The 16,783-nt window shown below is 34.6% G+C and overlaps 1 protein-coding gene across 2 annotated transcripts in view; it reads right to left on the bottom strand.

The window, feature by feature from the left end:
* mgat4b (alpha-1,3-mannosyl-glycoprotein 4-beta-N-acetylglucosaminyltransferase B) overlaps positions 1 to 16,783 on the bottom strand; it is a 271,310-nt gene that overhangs the window by 18,637 nt on the left and 235,890 nt on the right. For both annotated transcript variants that reach the window (XR_015506742.1, NM_001002180.1), the window contains 3 exon segments: positions 14,646 to 14,753; positions 10,956 to 11,149; positions 3,688 to 3,766 (listed from right to left, as the gene is read on the bottom strand). Coding sequence is in view for 1 of the 2 variants with exons in the window: in NM_001002180.1 (NP_001002180.1) it covers positions 3,688 to 3,766; positions 10,956 to 11,149; positions 14,646 to 14,753 (381 nt within the window). In the remaining variant the exon portion in view is untranslated.

Genomic DNA, 16,783 nt, shown 5'->3' on the forward strand with positions numbered 1-16,783 from the left:
TATTTATATATATATATATATATATATATATATATATATATATATATATATATATATATATATATATATTATTATTGACTTTTTAGACACAAATATGTACTTTTTTGAATATAAATTTTTTTAAAGGACTAATAATTTATGCAGTCATGCAAGTGTTTTAACAACTAATATGACAGTGATTTAATGCTTCACAAAAGTTGAAGACACTTTACCCATATCAAAACACTTTTTTTGATGCAAAATTAATTTAAACAGCCAATTATTCCATACGCTGATTAAGAAACTTGAATAGGCCTAGGCTACCATAATAAACAAAATAATCGTTGCATTGCTAATCATGATTTCGAGGATCGATAGATCTGTCCATCACAACACAAGCAGTGATCTTGGATCAGTTCATCCAGACATTTTAATCTGATTTGCGAGATTGTTTTAAGAACCAAATTAGCCAGAGCTAAGTTATCAAGATTAAAAGATGAAAGATCTGTCAAATCATCTAAGATCATTTAAGCGGGGTACAAAGTTATATTTTTGGCTAGGTTATTAATAATAAATTTTTGCATTTTGTCACAAACTCAGAACACTTATTTTATGGTTTGTTACGACCAGTGGTGGAAAGAGTACTGAAAAGTCATACTTAGGTAAAAGTACCATTACTTGCCTAAAAATGTAGTGCAAGTAGAGTAAAAGTATCTGTTGTGAATATAAACCGATTTTCATTTTCAAACAAAATGCAAAGTCCTCATGACGTTAGGGTACAACCTCAATCTGACGTCATGTTGACATTCTGTGTCTGCTTGGTGTTAAAGGCCATTTCGGTCATCATAGAGTCAACATCCGTCATATTTTCATCAGTGACATGCATCTAAACATTCTTTGGGTCATTGTGTGTAAAGATTTTGGACATCTTCTTAGACCATTTTTAAAGCTTTCAAACAGTTTGCTGCATTTATAAATCGCCCATGTCTTGAGGTAGTTTAGTATGATGTGATTTACCTTCTTTGTGTGATCTGATTGTACAGGAATCACAGGATTGATTTTTCTAATCCCCATAGACAATAAAAAATAAAGTATTGACTGCAGGTTGAAGGAAAGTAGTGGAGTAAAGCACTAAAAATTTACTCAAAGGAAAGTAAAAGTAAACATTTTAAAAACTACTTAGTAAATTACAACTCCTGAAAAAAAATCTACTCAATTACAGTAATTTGAGTATTTGTAATTAGTTACTTTACACCACTGGTTACGACAGTGTGACTTCAAGTTTAACCTAGAAGTTAGCATTGAAACAGTTTCATTTTAGTGACTTCTAATTTAAAAAATTATTGTCAAAAATGACTGACCGACAAAAAAATTCTTATTAATTATGTTATGCTACGCTATATCATTACAAAATATTGGACTTACGGTTTTAGTCATCTTGTTTTCCTCTCATTACAATAGATTTTGTTTTTGCTTCATTGATCTAAAAATGAAACCTCATCCTAGTGAGAAAGATGAGAGCCTGTAATGCTCAACATAGTTTTCACCAATATACCATAATCATAGATCAGTGGTGCTTATAATCAATCACATTCAAAAGCATATACAAGACAACTAAAAGATCTTTTATAACAAGAAATTTATGAGCAGTTTTTTTTGTACACAGCAGTGTGATGGAAACAGATCACGCATAATAACAGAAGCCCTCTCGGCAGCAGTTTAAATCTGTCAGTAGCTGTCTGGAAATGTTCTGCAGCAGGCGATGAAAGTGACTGTCTGAAATAATGCATCTCCTATGAGGCCTTAACAATTCAAGCTAGTCAACCTCAGTAAATGACAGGTAATTTGTTGGATATTTAAATGACTATCAATCATCCAGGATCATTTCTAGACAATTTTCAAAAGCTGTAGCTTGAGGGCTTAGTTACTTTTGTCAGATTTTATTTTTATTTATTTACATATTTGTTTATTGGAATTTGCACATAAGGACAAATTTTGGATACATATAGATTTTCCCTAAGCAGATATTGCTCTCCATTCAAGTTTCATCAAATTCAAACAAAACGTGGCATGACTTTTCCATGAGGCTATCTGTATGGTTGATAATAGGCAGATTTGATATTTTGGTTAAATTATGTTAATGTGATCTGGTTCGAAATCATCTATAACAGTGATGTCTAAATTCAGTCCTAGAGGGCCAGTGTCCTGCATAGCTTGCCTCCAACTTCTATCAACACACTTGCCTGGAAGTTTTAGCATAGAGAGAGGTTGAGTAGCTTGTTCAGGAATGTTTAATCAAGGTAGAAACTAAAATTAGCACGACACCGCCCTCCCCGGGACTGAGTTTGGGCACCCCTGATCATAAAGACAGCAACTCTCTTCTTAACTGGATCGGCACTTTCTTTAGGATTGTCCAAAACAGTTAAATAAAGCCACCAAACATCTAAAAGTGCAAGTCAAGAATGAAAAAAAATTCTAAGTCTGAAGTTACACTCAACTGTCACTTTATTAGGTACACCTGTCCAACTGATTGTTAAAGCAAATTTCTTTTTTGGTCAAGACAATCTGCTGCAGGTCAAACCACCATCAGAATGGGGTAGAAAGAGTATTTAAGTGACTTTGAGGTACTCGAGGTATGCAGAAGAGAACATCTCCCAATACACAATACGTCCAACCTTGAGGCGGATGTGCTACAGCAGCAGAAAATCACACCGGGTGCCACTCCTGTCAGCTAAGAACAGGAAACTGAGGCTACAATTCACACAGTCTCACCAAAATTAGACAATAGAAGATTGGAAAAATGTTGCTTGGTCTGATGAGTCTCGATTTTTGCTGCAACATTCAGAGAGTAGGGTCAGAATTTGGTGTCAACTACAAGAAAGCATGGATACATCCTGCCTTGTATCAATGGTTCAGGCTGGTAATGTTGTTAAATTGGTGTGGATATATTTTATGCCACACTTTAGGTCCATTAGTACCAATTGAGTATTGTGTCAATGCCACAGCCTACCTGAGTATTGTTGGTGACCATGTCTATCCCTTTATGACCAGTGTACCCATCTTCTGATGACTAGTTCCACCAGATCTCAATCCAATAGAGCACCCTTGGGATGTGTTGGAACTGACGATTCGCATCATGGATGTGCAGCCGACAAATCTTCGTACTTGTTATTTACAAGTGAATTACTATGTATAATAGGCCTACTATAATATTTATTTAAATTTATTTAGTTCACATCAGCATCACTATCCACCCTAAATGAGATTATATTCTACAGCTCTTTTAAATTAAATCACTAATAGATAAATTCATTTTGATTGTTCCTTACTTATGTATTTTCAAAAAAAGCTCTCAGTTGATGCAAAAACATCGTCCATGTCACGTTTTATACTGCCGGTAATAAATTTGAACAAACTCTTAACCCTAATTACACCAAATAATAATAGTGATGCTCTCACATTTAACCAGGTTCTAGGCCAGCTATAATAAATTCAGCTCCTGACACCAGCTTTGAAACTACGCCAAAGAGTGTTTGCCAGCGCATTATATTTTCAGCCCTGACTGAAGTGTTGAGACAGAGTTTCAGCCCAGATCTGTGGGGTGTTTATAGAGGCTGCGGTGAAGCAGTCTTTCTGCCCAGAGGGAACGCGCTATCAAACAGTCAAGATCCTCCAACAAACACACTGCACACAATGACAGGGACTCACGTCGAAAGGAAGAACCTCCACTGTAGTGTTGAAAAGCTTGTCTCCGGGGTGCTCGATGTTTCCACTGCGGAAGAAATACCTGCAAACACACACACACAACAGGAAAACTATCAATCTTAGAAATTCCTTAAGGAGTAGAACGCTAAAAGATCGTACTGCATATATGTTTCCTCATATATCATCCTATCATGGGTTTATTTATAGAGCCTGTAGCACACAGTGGCCCCAAAAAGAGTTGAAATGTATTTATTTATTTATTTAAAGTGTTTTTTGAAAGAAGTCTCTTATGGTCACCAGATTTGCTTGATTGAAAATTTTGGTAAAATAGTAATATCATTACAATGTATAAGAACAAAAATGTAATTTATTCCTGTAATGATGGAAGGATTTCATTATTATTAATTCAGCAACAATTTATTTTTATTTTTATTTTAATGTCATTTTAAATCATTATTGTTATTATTACCATCAATTAAAATCAACACAAAAAAACTATATTTGCTGTATTTATATTATTGTAATTATAATTAGTTTTTTAAATTAAATTATGAATTGTTTTTATTAAATTAAAAGATTTTTTAAAAGTTTACTCATTTAAAATATTCAGCTCTTAAGCAATTCAAGAAACCACCTTCTAGTAATCAGTTCTCTGGATTTCCCATTAATACGAATATGTTTTAGGAGTGTGTTTTATTTCAACAGTTCAAATTTATTTCAGTTCTTAAACAAACAAACAAACAAACAAACAAACAAACAAACAAACAAACACAAAGTGTGTGTGTGTGTGTGTAAGATATGCAAAAATATGTAAATATTTGTTATATTTGTTATTTGTATATTGTTGTTATTTTATTTTGGCCTATTGTAATCTTCTCTAAATTCATATAATCTTATTTGAAATGTCATTATTGATTAAAACAATTCTAAAATAGAACCATTAATAACTTTTGAAGTAGCTCCTTTTTTCGGACTTGTTAATCCTATATAAAATTATAAACAATTTTACTCTGACCTTAAAGCTATTTCAATAGCTCCAATTTTTACAAGATTTAAGTGAGTTGAGACTTTTTTGTGTAGCCAGAATGTGTCTGTGAAGTTTCAGGTCAAAATACCCATCAGATCCCATTTACTATATACCCTGTTGCCTTTAAATGAAAATGAGCTGGTTTACTCTGCCCACTCTCAGGAGATTTAGCTTCAGAGAAGAAAAAAATCAGGGTTGGTTGTCAGGATAAACACAGCAAAAATGATCCAAAAGCAACTCGATGAAGCAATGACACAATGAAACAAAAACACGCTTAACATGTGTTTTTGCTAATCTTCTCACTGCAAATGTGAAAGGATGCCAAAGAAAAAAGTTAATACAATATGCTGCTGTATAGAAATCATTATAGCCAAGTTACTGTATAAAATAAACCTGACTTCAAACCTGCATTCAGGTTGTGTGATTGAAGAGTCCTTGTTTATTGCTGTGTACACTATGCAGCTGTGTTGATTTTAGCAGTTATGAATTACAGTGGTCCCTCACTATAACACAGTTCATCTTTCATGGCTTCGCAGTTTCACAGATTTTTTCGTGCACTTTGACATGCTTTTTTTTTTTTTTTTTTTTACAACATTCTGCACCGTCAAAGGCACCTGTGGTAGCACTTTAAAGGCAGAGGAAAATGCTAACCACTGCACAAAAAGTTGAACTTCTGGACATGCTAAAGGAAGGTACAGTAGAAGTTACACAGCTGTAGGGTGCCGTTACGGAATAAATAAATGAAGATTAAATGGTTTTGATATTCAGTTTTATTCTTTAATCCTGAACTTATTTTTTTCTATGAAGGTTTGAACTTTGAAAGTTTTAAACAGGAGAAAATCTCTAAAATCTCTAAATGCCATCTGAAATATTCTTCTAAAATCAGCATTTTGTCAGGCTCCTACGTGCCGGTTCAGTAATTTCACTTTTATGGCGCAAAAAAATAAATAAATAAATAAAATAAAATAAAAATTAGGAAAAAAAAAATAGGAGTTATTTCTATGATCTTTAAAGTAAAATAAATCAACATAAACAAAAGAGACTGAGAAAATTTGTTATTTTTGACTAAAATTTCAGATGACACAGAGGTTTTTGCATCTTAACTCTTCAAATGTTAATGCCTGTCAGAGAAAAGTGTATAAAGTGTGTGGTATGAGGTTTTACAGCCTTAAAACATCTTTAAATGTAAAAAAAAAAAAGCTGACTACTTCATGGATTTCGTCTATTGCAGGTTATTATTAGAAAGTAACTCCCGCGATTAATGAAGGACCACTGCACATAGATAAAAAAGTATAGTTCAAAATGCTATTAAAAACACAAAGCATAGCACTTACTGCTTTATGAAGTGCAGTTTGATCAAGAGTTATACAGAACATTTAATTTCAGTTTCTTTGCAATTCCTGTCATGTAGACACGTTTATACAAGTTAATACTAAAATATATTGCACCTGATCCAAAAAAAAAAACCCATTTACAAATGCCAATACAAATGAGCCACACACAAATGCTGTTACAAAAGCACATTGAGATGTTTCTGATCACTCGCAGCAAATGTGACAGGATGCCAAAGAAATAGGTTAATATGCTGCTGTATAGAACTCATTATTGCCAAGTTACTAAATAAAATAAACCTGATTTAATGTCCACAAACCGACAATCACGTTGTGTAATTGAAGCGTCCTCGTTTATAGTTGTGTACACTATACAGCTGTGTTAATTTCAGCAGTTATGTATTATGTAGCTCAAAAATGAGTTCAAAATGCAATGAAAAATCCTGGCAATCCTGTTTGCTTGATGAGTCCTAGTTTATAGTTGTGTACACTATGCAGCTGTTTTAATTTCAGCAGTTATGAATTACAGTGGTCCCTTGCTACAACGCGGTTCACCTTTCATGGCCTCGCAGTTTTGATGATTTTTTTCTTGCAATTTGACATGGCTTTTTTTAAACAATATTCTGCACCGTCAAAGGCAAAGGAAGATGCTAACCATTAAACAAAAAGTAGAACTTTTAGACATGCTAAAGGAAGGTAAAAGTTACACAGCTGTACGGTGCTGTTACGGAATAAATAAATGAAATGGTTTGATCTTTAGTTTCATTCTTTAATTCTGAATTTATTTTTTAATTTATTAGTTTTAGTTTTAAACAAGAGAGAAAAGTGTGAAAATGTTAACTCAATGCTGTCTGAGAAAAGTGTATAAAGTATGCAGTAAAGGGTTTTACAGCCTTAAAACATCTATAATAATTGTAAAAAATAAAGCTGACAACTTCGTGGATTTTATCTATTGCGGGCTAATTTTAGAACATGACTCCCGCGATTAACAAAGGACTACTGTACATAAATCAAAAGTATCGTTCAAAATGCTATGAAAAACACAAAGCATAGCACTTACTGCTTCATGAAGTGCAGTCTGAGTTAAACAGAACATTTAATCCCAGTTTCTTAGCAAATCCTGTCATGAGGACATGTTTATACATGTTAATACTAAAGTAATATCAACATCCAGAGCTTTTTGTCTGACTGCATCTCTGTTTAATGGTTATCGTCTTTTTTCATATATATTTTGTACACTGGAAGCTTCTGTAGCCAAAACAAATTCCTTATGTGTTAAGCACACTTGGCAAACCGATTCTAATTCTGATTCTGATTATGAATATGCGCCAGTCAATCAATATTGGCTGGCAGGGAAAACCACACTGCTACATCACATTGGGTGGGCCTCAAAATCAAGAAATTTGGATTCTTTTTTTAACGTCAGGAAATTTAAAAAGAGACTTGTTGTGTTTATTTCACTCTAATATAATCATTGACACACTACAATATATCTACACACAGTTCTGTCAAAACAGCTTACAAAAGTTGATTTTGCATCATAGGTGCCCTTCAATACATCCTTGCTGATTAAAAATAAAAATCTGACATCTGAACGGTAGTGTAAGGCACAGAAAAAACCCAGAAAACAAATTGACATTTGTGTTATATAAAATACCAAACCAAGTGATTAAAAAAACCTCACCCACAAGCTAATTAAATGCATCTACAAATGCAGCTCAGGAAAAATGAGTTCTGAGAAAAGCCTTTGCGCACAGATGACACTAAAATGCTATCTGTAATGACATTCCCACATATTAAAATGTCCAAAAAACAATTTCCTTGCAGTCGTTCAGTCTTCATTCTCCTCTTTGGTTCAGAGAAACACGAGCAGATTTCTCTGTATAATTACATGTGTAGAGCCGCCGCGGAGTGTAAATGGACACCTGCGCTTGTTAATCTGTGACTTCTGTAGCATGAAGGAAACCAGTGAGAGATCGGCAAACGCTCTCATTCAGACTGAGCGCTATTAGCTCTCAATTATGCCTGAAATATGCATGAACTCTCCATTAGGGTTAAAAATGTATGGATGACTGTGGCTCATGATGATTGATGCATTATGCGGCTCCTGTGAGTCAGCGTGATCAGAAAGACTGTGCGAAAACGAGCTTAATTATAAAAATGGACAACATGCTTTTCTACTTCATTCACAGGGAGAAACTAATCAGGGAAGGAAAATGAAAGCTCACGATCAACTTGACGACACTCATAAATTTGTGGATGGTATAACTGATTTATTTTTTTTGGAGGAAAAGCATATCAAATAATGAATAAGTCATTTATTTAATAAAATAGAATTTTATGATATTAAAAAAAGGTAATAAATTATTATAAATTGTATTAAATATACATAAATTAGAGTAAATAGATAAATCATCACACTAAATAAATCAATAAATATTAGTATAAAACTATATTATGACTGCAATAATCATATAAAATAAAAACAAAAAAAATATTAAATAAAATTCAATTAAATAAATGAGCTAAAATGTTGTTTAAAGGGCATTTATTGTACCCCTTTTCAAGATTTAGGAGAAGTCTTTTGTGTGTGCAGAATGTGTCTGTAAAGTTTCAAAACCCCCATTAGATTATTTATTATACCTTTAAGAATATTGGAATTGTTTTTGTTGCCTGTGCCGTTAATGCTAGTTCTCCTCACTCACCGTTCCCATGTGCCAGAGCGTGCCTTAATCTCCAGCATTAGATAAACAGCACAGTGACAGACATGAAGGAAGCAGATCTCACATAACATTTGTGACAAATACTACAGTAAGATCTTTCCCAATGATTATTTGATGTTTTTGTTGTGGAATTAACTCAAGCCTTTCTGCAACAATGAGTTGCACACAATGTCATTACACACACACAGCTCATGTTTAACTGTAATGTGACAGGATACACGTTAATATACACTGTTGTATGGATCTTCGTTGTGTTAACGGTCAAAATAACCTGATTTAACATCCACAAACCAGGAAGAGTCTTTGTTCTGACATGCGACTGTGGTGATAAAGTAAAGACGGTAAAATCGCTGTAATTCCTTACAAACCTGCACAGATTTGAAAATGTTTTAAACTGGTAAAACTCATTATTGATAACATTTGATGATGATTGATGATTACAGCAAGCTGAGCAGATCATTTAATCCCAGTTGCTCTGCGCATGTCCTTTCTTGTTGATATGATTATACGTGTTACTACAGAGACATGTTAATACGTGGTTGTCAATCAATTCAGTGGGCGGGGAAACAGCACTCCTACGTCACGTTGCGGTGGGCCTCAAAATGGGAGGGATTTGGATCCTATTTTAACATCGGGAAATCAGTCATACTAAATGTTCACTGTAAAAAGTGAACTCGTTGCCTTATAATTATTTAGTAAACAAACTATGTGCCTAATTATGAAAGTTAAGTCAACGGGTTTACTGACTTTAAGTAAATTAACTACTTGCTTTTTACAGTGTGTTATTTGTTGGAACATTGCATCTCTCATGTCCTCTACGCTACGTAATATCATTCCACATGGTGCAGGCATAGTACAGCAGCAGAGTTTTTTTGACTATTACCAAAGACTATAGAATACACAAGACATGTTACTAATATGGCAAATGAAGCCCCGCCTACTAGTATAGAGGCCAATCATCGATCATTATAGACTGATGTTTCTCCGTTGGAGTAGCTCGGACCAGATGTGTGCCTTTAAAACTTGCTTTACAGACATAAGAAATATATCCACAAAAATTCTGTACCTTTAAATTAACTAACTACACTTGCTTTAACTACACTTTAATAAATAAAGGTACAGGAGCTGTTACTGGGGTAGTACCTTTTCAAAAGATACGTATTTGTACCCTAAGAGTCCACAATAGTATGATGCATATTAGTGCATATTAGTACCCAAATGTACCCAAAAAGTACCTTTGAGGACCCCATTGTGGACCCCTTCAGGTACAAATATGTACCATTTGAAAAAGTACTACCCCAGAGACAGTTCCTGTACCTTTAAATCTGAGAGTGTACCGTTATCTATATGAAACAACCATGAAGTACAGTGCGTCCTGTCAATCGCACTTACCATGACAGCAACTACTCAAATGCCCGCAAACTTGTAAACAAAGAGTCATGTTCATTTCTGGAAGAGATTCGGCATCAAGACCAAGTTGTGAGTTACTTCAGAAGACCAGCGGGATCAGATGATCATTATTCAGAGGATGATAATGTGTAGAACGGCCATAAATGAGGTTGGCGTCGTGATCTCGTTCCTTTCGAGTGCGCATTAGCTCAGGCAACCTGAAAATATGCCAAGTTTGTTTGTTTTGAATGTTTAGAAACTAAACTTATGAGATAGTTGTTGTCATTTTATTGGTGGTTAAAAATATGTAATGTAATCATAAGCTTTTTAATTAATTAAATTAAATTAATTAATTAATTAGTAAATAATTATAAAATTATTTAAATAAATCAATCTATATTGTGATTATTAAGACAAATGATTATCGTTTCAATTTAAAATGCTTTAATAATTTATTATTTTTTGTTTTTATTAACTGGGACCAAATTTCTTTCTAATAGCTGATGATAAGTAATGATATTTAAACAGCGGTATTATAGAGAACATTCTCTCTTGCTGATGCTTTCTCAATAAATAAATATTAAATAAATGAAATTGGAAATTAGATTTTTCTTTTAAGTGAGCTCAATAAGGGATTCACTTCTCATCATATGCAATACTGCATTTTGGGCCAAAAGCCAGAATAATCGTTTTGTAATTCATTATGTTTCGGAGAGTGCTTGTAAAAGCATGTAGGCATTCATGCATGTGTAATAGAGAAACTCGAGGGCTTTCTCAGAGTTTTTGTCAGTATGTTTGTACCTCTCTACTCGGACAGGTGTGAAGAAGCGAATGCGTATGAAGTCTCCAGCGACAGGTGTAAAAGCCCAGAAGAAATCCTCTCCTAGATAAGCCTTCTCCAGGGTGAAGTGCTGGTACGTTTTTAGACTGGTGGTGACCTCAGCCAGCGGGTTAGCATGACCTTTATGCAATGTCTGCTTTCCAAAGTCCTTATCCTGTTAAAAATAGCAAAAAGTAATATTGCAACCATAAATTACAAGGTGTACCACGTTTTTAATCAGCATAAGGGGAAACTTAAGAGTAACTAAATGCAGATAGATTACTAAAAATACTAGTAAGATTACAAGGCACCAGAAAAAAAACAAGGTATGTGAGAAAAAAAAATGCTTTTTTACAGGCTAAATCTGCAGTGATTTCATATTAGAGACAAAACTAATGTAAAATGTAATAAAAACAAACTGACTTTGTGAAAATAAGCTACTTAAAACATATAATTATAAATCTAAAATGGTAGACATCTTGGATAAAACTGCAAATTCATTTTCTTCCAGCAGGTGGTGGTATTGAAAACAGCTTTTCCTTGTTTACAACTGTATGCAAATCAGCTGCATTATGCAGAGATTATCTGTATTAGAAGAAAAAATACCCTATATACTCTTATTACAACAGAATTTTTCACTCAGAAATACTTTAATAAGAGCCTAGAGAACAATATTTAGAATGTTTCCACATCAGTTTTTCAAAAACCCTACTAAATTACTATAATTTACATCTAAAAATTAAATGAACAGATACACAGTTATATTGGATAAAGTTAATGTACATTAAGTATGGATGTTTACTCAAATTTTAGACTTTATTTAGACCATATCGGGGGGTTTATAAGTTGTATTGGAAATTGGCTGAATACATAAACATGATTTGTGCATTATTTGAAATATTTAGGGAATCATGTCAGATAACGTTTGTTCAAATGGCTGCATCTTTTGTTATTCAGTGCGTTTCTGTCATCTGTGCTCATAGACTGTAAAATCCTGTCAAGATTAGCCTGTCCCTTTCTGTATGCATCTCTTCTCCACCCTTTCTAATCTAGGTTCCTTTACAGACTTAGTATAAAGTGAGTAAAGTATGTTTGCATTTCAGAACACAGATTGGCTGAATTGAAGAAACAAAAAAGAAAATAATCATTCTGAGTAGCCTCCACCCCAAAAAATGCAGTACATTTTCTTACTGCAACTGCATTTTTAGTTTTCTGTGAAGGAACTTGACTAGCCTGCACAGAGTCCTGACCTTAGGACCTCATCTGCCTGTGCAGATTGCACATTTCTAAAATAGACTGTCCAGTTCTGGTTTATTAATAGTCAATCCATGCAACCCTAATATAAAAAGTTTTCATTTGATATTCGCAAGAAAGAATCATTCTGGCAGCCACAGTAGCCTCCACCTTAATTAAGCGCAATACATTTTCTCTCCACAACTGCCTTTTTTGTTTGCTGTGGAGGAATTTGACTGGCCTGCACAGAGTCCTGACCACAACCAGACTGAACACTTTTCGAATAAATTATAGCACACACTGTAAACCAGGCCTTCTTGTCTAGCATCAGTGCCTGACCTCACAAATGCACTTCTGGAACAGGGGTTCCTAAACTTTTCAGCCCGTGACCCCCCCCAAAAAAATGCCAGTGACCTGTGACCCCCACATTCCTTGACAGTGGCTATAAATATACTCATTTTTGCACATACAGTAGACCTCTATAAACATAAGCATATTGACAACACAAAAAAAGCAACAGTCTAACAACCATAATCTATAATTTATATAGTATTTATTAATGTTTCATTTAATATTAACCTTTCAGCACAAGTCTATTCTTGGTTTAATATTGGAGACCGCCAATCAGAGATCATCTTCAATATTCAGTTGTGACCTGTATTTATTTTGAATGTATTTGATTGCTATAAAAGTGTCAGAAAGTTTAACCTGGCGCTATAAAATCAATCTGATGCAGCTGACGCTATTGCCGTGTTGTAATTTAAACACACAATGCTATGAAAAAAAAGAAAAGGCTTATGGTTTTTTATTTGCATGTTGTTGCTTTTTGAGGCAATTAACTACTATTTTCATCTTCTGTGGGTTATCGATAAAATATGATAACTTAAACAGTTTAATCAAATTTATTTGACTTTTGGAAATCACTAAGCGACCTCCTGTTGTTGTCCCATATGGATGAATGTATATTAAGTATAGCTGTTTACTCAAGCTTTAGACTTATATTTAGGCAATATCAATAATTCTAAGTTGTATTAGAAACTGGCCAAATACATATTATGATCTGTGCATTATTTGAAATATATAAGGGAATCATGTCAGATAACGTTTGTTCAAATGGCTGCTACTTTAGTTTTCAGTGTGTTTCTGTCATCTGTGCTCATAGACTGTAAAATCCTGTCAAGATTAGCCTGTCTGTTTCTGTATGCATCTTTTCTCCACCTTCTCTAATCTCAGTTCCTTTACAGACTTAGTATAAAGTTGTGGCAGTGAAGTTTTTATGCATATCCGAACACTTTAGTTTAGGTCACAATTCACGGTATTAACAAACCATTAACTAACACTACTAGCTTGATAAATGACTAATTAGCTGTTTATGAACAGTTGGTAAGGTAGAACTTGGATTTAGGTTTCGGGCTGGATTAGGGATGCAGAATAAGATAATATATTATAACTAGTAATAAACAGTTATTAACTTAATAATAGGCAGTAGTTACCAGTGTGAATTGTAACCTAAAGTGTTAACCACATTTCTAACATAAATCATCCAGTTCTAGTTTACCGCGAGTCAATCAATGCAACCCTGATATAAAAAGTTTTCATTTGATATTTGCAAGAAAGAATCATTCTGGCAGCCACAGTAGCCCCCATAAAAAAATAAAATAAAAAACGCAATACATTTTCTTCCTGCAACTTTTTAGTTTGCTGTGGAGGAATTTGACTGGCCTGCATAGAGTCCTGACCTCAACCAGACAAAACATCTTTCGGATAAATTATAGCAGAGACTGTGAACCAGGCCTTCTTGTCTAGCATCAATGACTGACCTCTCAAATGCACTTCTAGAAGACCAACATACTTCTAAACCCTTTAAAAAAACCTTCCCAGAAGAGCTGAAGCTGTTGTAGCAAAGGGTGGATGACTCCATAATAAACCCTACAGATTAAGATTGAGATATCATTCAAGTTCATGTGCTGTGTGTGTAAAGTTTCACAGCATTCATAGTTTGGTATAAAAACAGTTGAATGACTATAGATGAAGACTATCAGCAATGATTCAGGCAGGTATTATGATAAAGTAGGCGGAAGAATACAGTGAGCATGACCATCAGGAAGCAGAGCGTCAGATGTGTTCACCAGCTCGCCGGCAGACAGGAAAAAATCAATACGACATGGAGCAGGCAAGTCATATGAGCACTCTTGGCCATGGAGATTCCTAACGCTCTTCATTTACAGGGAATAAAGACAGAGCAGGGAAATAAGCTGATTTATTAGGATATGAGCTCTTATCGGCTGCCTGCTGGGTTTTGTGATTTGTAATTTCGAGGATCTCGGAAGAGAAATTAACATAGTCCTGAGGCAGACTACTGTGCCGGAGGCTTGCAAATCTATAAAATGATTGCGCACACACATGTAAATAAGTAAAGACCTTTAGTTGGAAATCACCTTGAGTTTCTGGATCTTTCCAGCGAGGGAAGAGTGTGTTCCGACATGCTGGAAGAGAGATGGTTTAAAGCGAATGCGTAGGTTTGCTTTCTGTCTGTCACAATGTTTCTGTGGGACACAAAGAACATTTGTATATATATTATATCATATGTAAATGTCTCATACAGTCTTATGCAAAAGTTTGGCTACCCCTGATAATTTTTATAATTGCAAGCCATAGCCTGCTGGCCTCTCAAATCAGCAATTTCATTTGGATATATTTTATACCCTACACTGTAAAACACAACAGTCAGCTTTATCAAATGAAATGAGTGTAGTAAACTCAGAATTGACTAAAAGCTATTTCTACTTATTTGAAAAGAGTTTTGAACACAGTGTTGAAGGTAATGAGTTAATTAAATACCTAATTACTTCTAATGAAATGCAGCAAGTTCACAGTACTCATTTAGATTAGTTTAACTCAAATGGTTTGTAGCAATCGGTTTTCTCAAACAAAAGAACTTAACTTATTGGATTTTACAGTACCCAATTGGTTTGAGTTCTCTTCATTTATTGGGCTTTACTGTGCTCAAATTGCTTCTTTTACTAAAATGAATTAAGTTTTACCCATTTAGATTGTTTTTTGAACCAAAATGGTTTGTTACAATCATTTTCCTCAAATGATTCGAGTTACCTTAACTCAAATCACTGGGAAAAAGCAACATTTCAGTTCTGACATAACATTTGTTTAATTAACTAATGCAATGCAATTTAAATAATGACAAAAACAGGCAGGTACAAAAATGTGGGCACCCCAATAGAATAATGACATCAATATTTTGTACAGCCAGTTTTTGCTGAAATAACAGCCTGTAGATGCTTCCTATAGTCAAAGATATATGCCTGAATTCTTGCTAAAGGTATTTTGGACCATTCCTGCTTGCAAAATTCTCCAGTTCAGTCAGGTTTGATGGGTGCTGAACAGCATGAACTGACTTTTTCAAATCAATCCATACATTTTTGATCATGTTCAAGTCTGGGAACAGGGATGTCCATTCTAGAACACTATATTATATCTGAGCATGAATTCCTTGGTAGATCTGGAACTGTGCTTTGGGTCACTGAAACATCCAACCCTGTCGTAACTTCAGCCTCTAGACTGATATCCTGAACATTGTTCTTCAAAATCTGCTGATACTGGGTGGAAATCCATGCAACCTTTGAGGTTTACAGTAGCTGTGCTTGCCACACATCCCCACAGCATGATGGACCCTCAACCATATTTACAGTAGGGAGCTGGTTCTTCTCCTGAAATGCTGTGTTCTTTTTTCACTACGCAAAACGCATATGAATGCAGCATTTGTCCACAGCATATTTTTCCAAATTGATTCAGGTTTGTCCAGGTGAGCTTTTGCATTCCTCAAATGACTCTTCTTGTTGCAGAATGCAGAAAAGTCTTCATCTGCATCACCTAACATTGAGCTGTTCTTTGTAAAGAATGTGCTGAACTGTGGAACAATGTAAATTAGCAGCAGCAAAATGTTCCTGGAGCTCTTTGGAGGTGGTCTGTGGTTTATCTGTGACCATTCTAACCATGCTTCCCCTTTGCCGTTCAGATATTTTTCTTGGTCTAGCACATCTTCCTTAACAAGGGCTGTTCCTTTGGCCTTCCATTTTCTTACTATATTTCTGACTGTGAAGATAAAGACTACAAACCTTTGTGATAGCTTTTTGTATCCTTCTTTTAAATCAGGGGTGTACAAAATAGGTCTTGGAAGGCTGGTGTCCTGCTGAGTTTAGCTCCAACTTGCTTCAACACACAAGCCAGGAAGTTTCTAGTATATCTAGCAAGAGCTTGATTAAATGATTCAGGTGTGTTTGATTAGGGTTTGGAGTTAAACTCTCCAGGACACTGACCCTCCAGGACCGAGTGTGGACACCCCTGTCTTATATCATGTTGATCAATTATCCTAGTATTTAGGTCATTAGGAAGTTCTTTTGAGGTCTCTATGTTGATACTTTCAGATTCACAATAAGGAGAAGCACAACTAGCAATCAGCCAAAATCATTTTTCATGATTGATGGCATCTGTGTTAAGATTGTTAAGGTATGAGCCACTCGAATCATTTTTTGTTGTTATCTATTAACATTAAGTGACT

This window comes from Danio rerio, chromosome 14, assembly GCF_052040795.2.
Source record: "Danio rerio strain M-AB ecotype USA chromosome 14, GRCz13ab, whole genome shotgun sequence".
Lineage (NCBI taxonomy): Eukaryota > Metazoa > Chordata > Actinopteri > Cypriniformes > Danionidae > Danio > Danio rerio.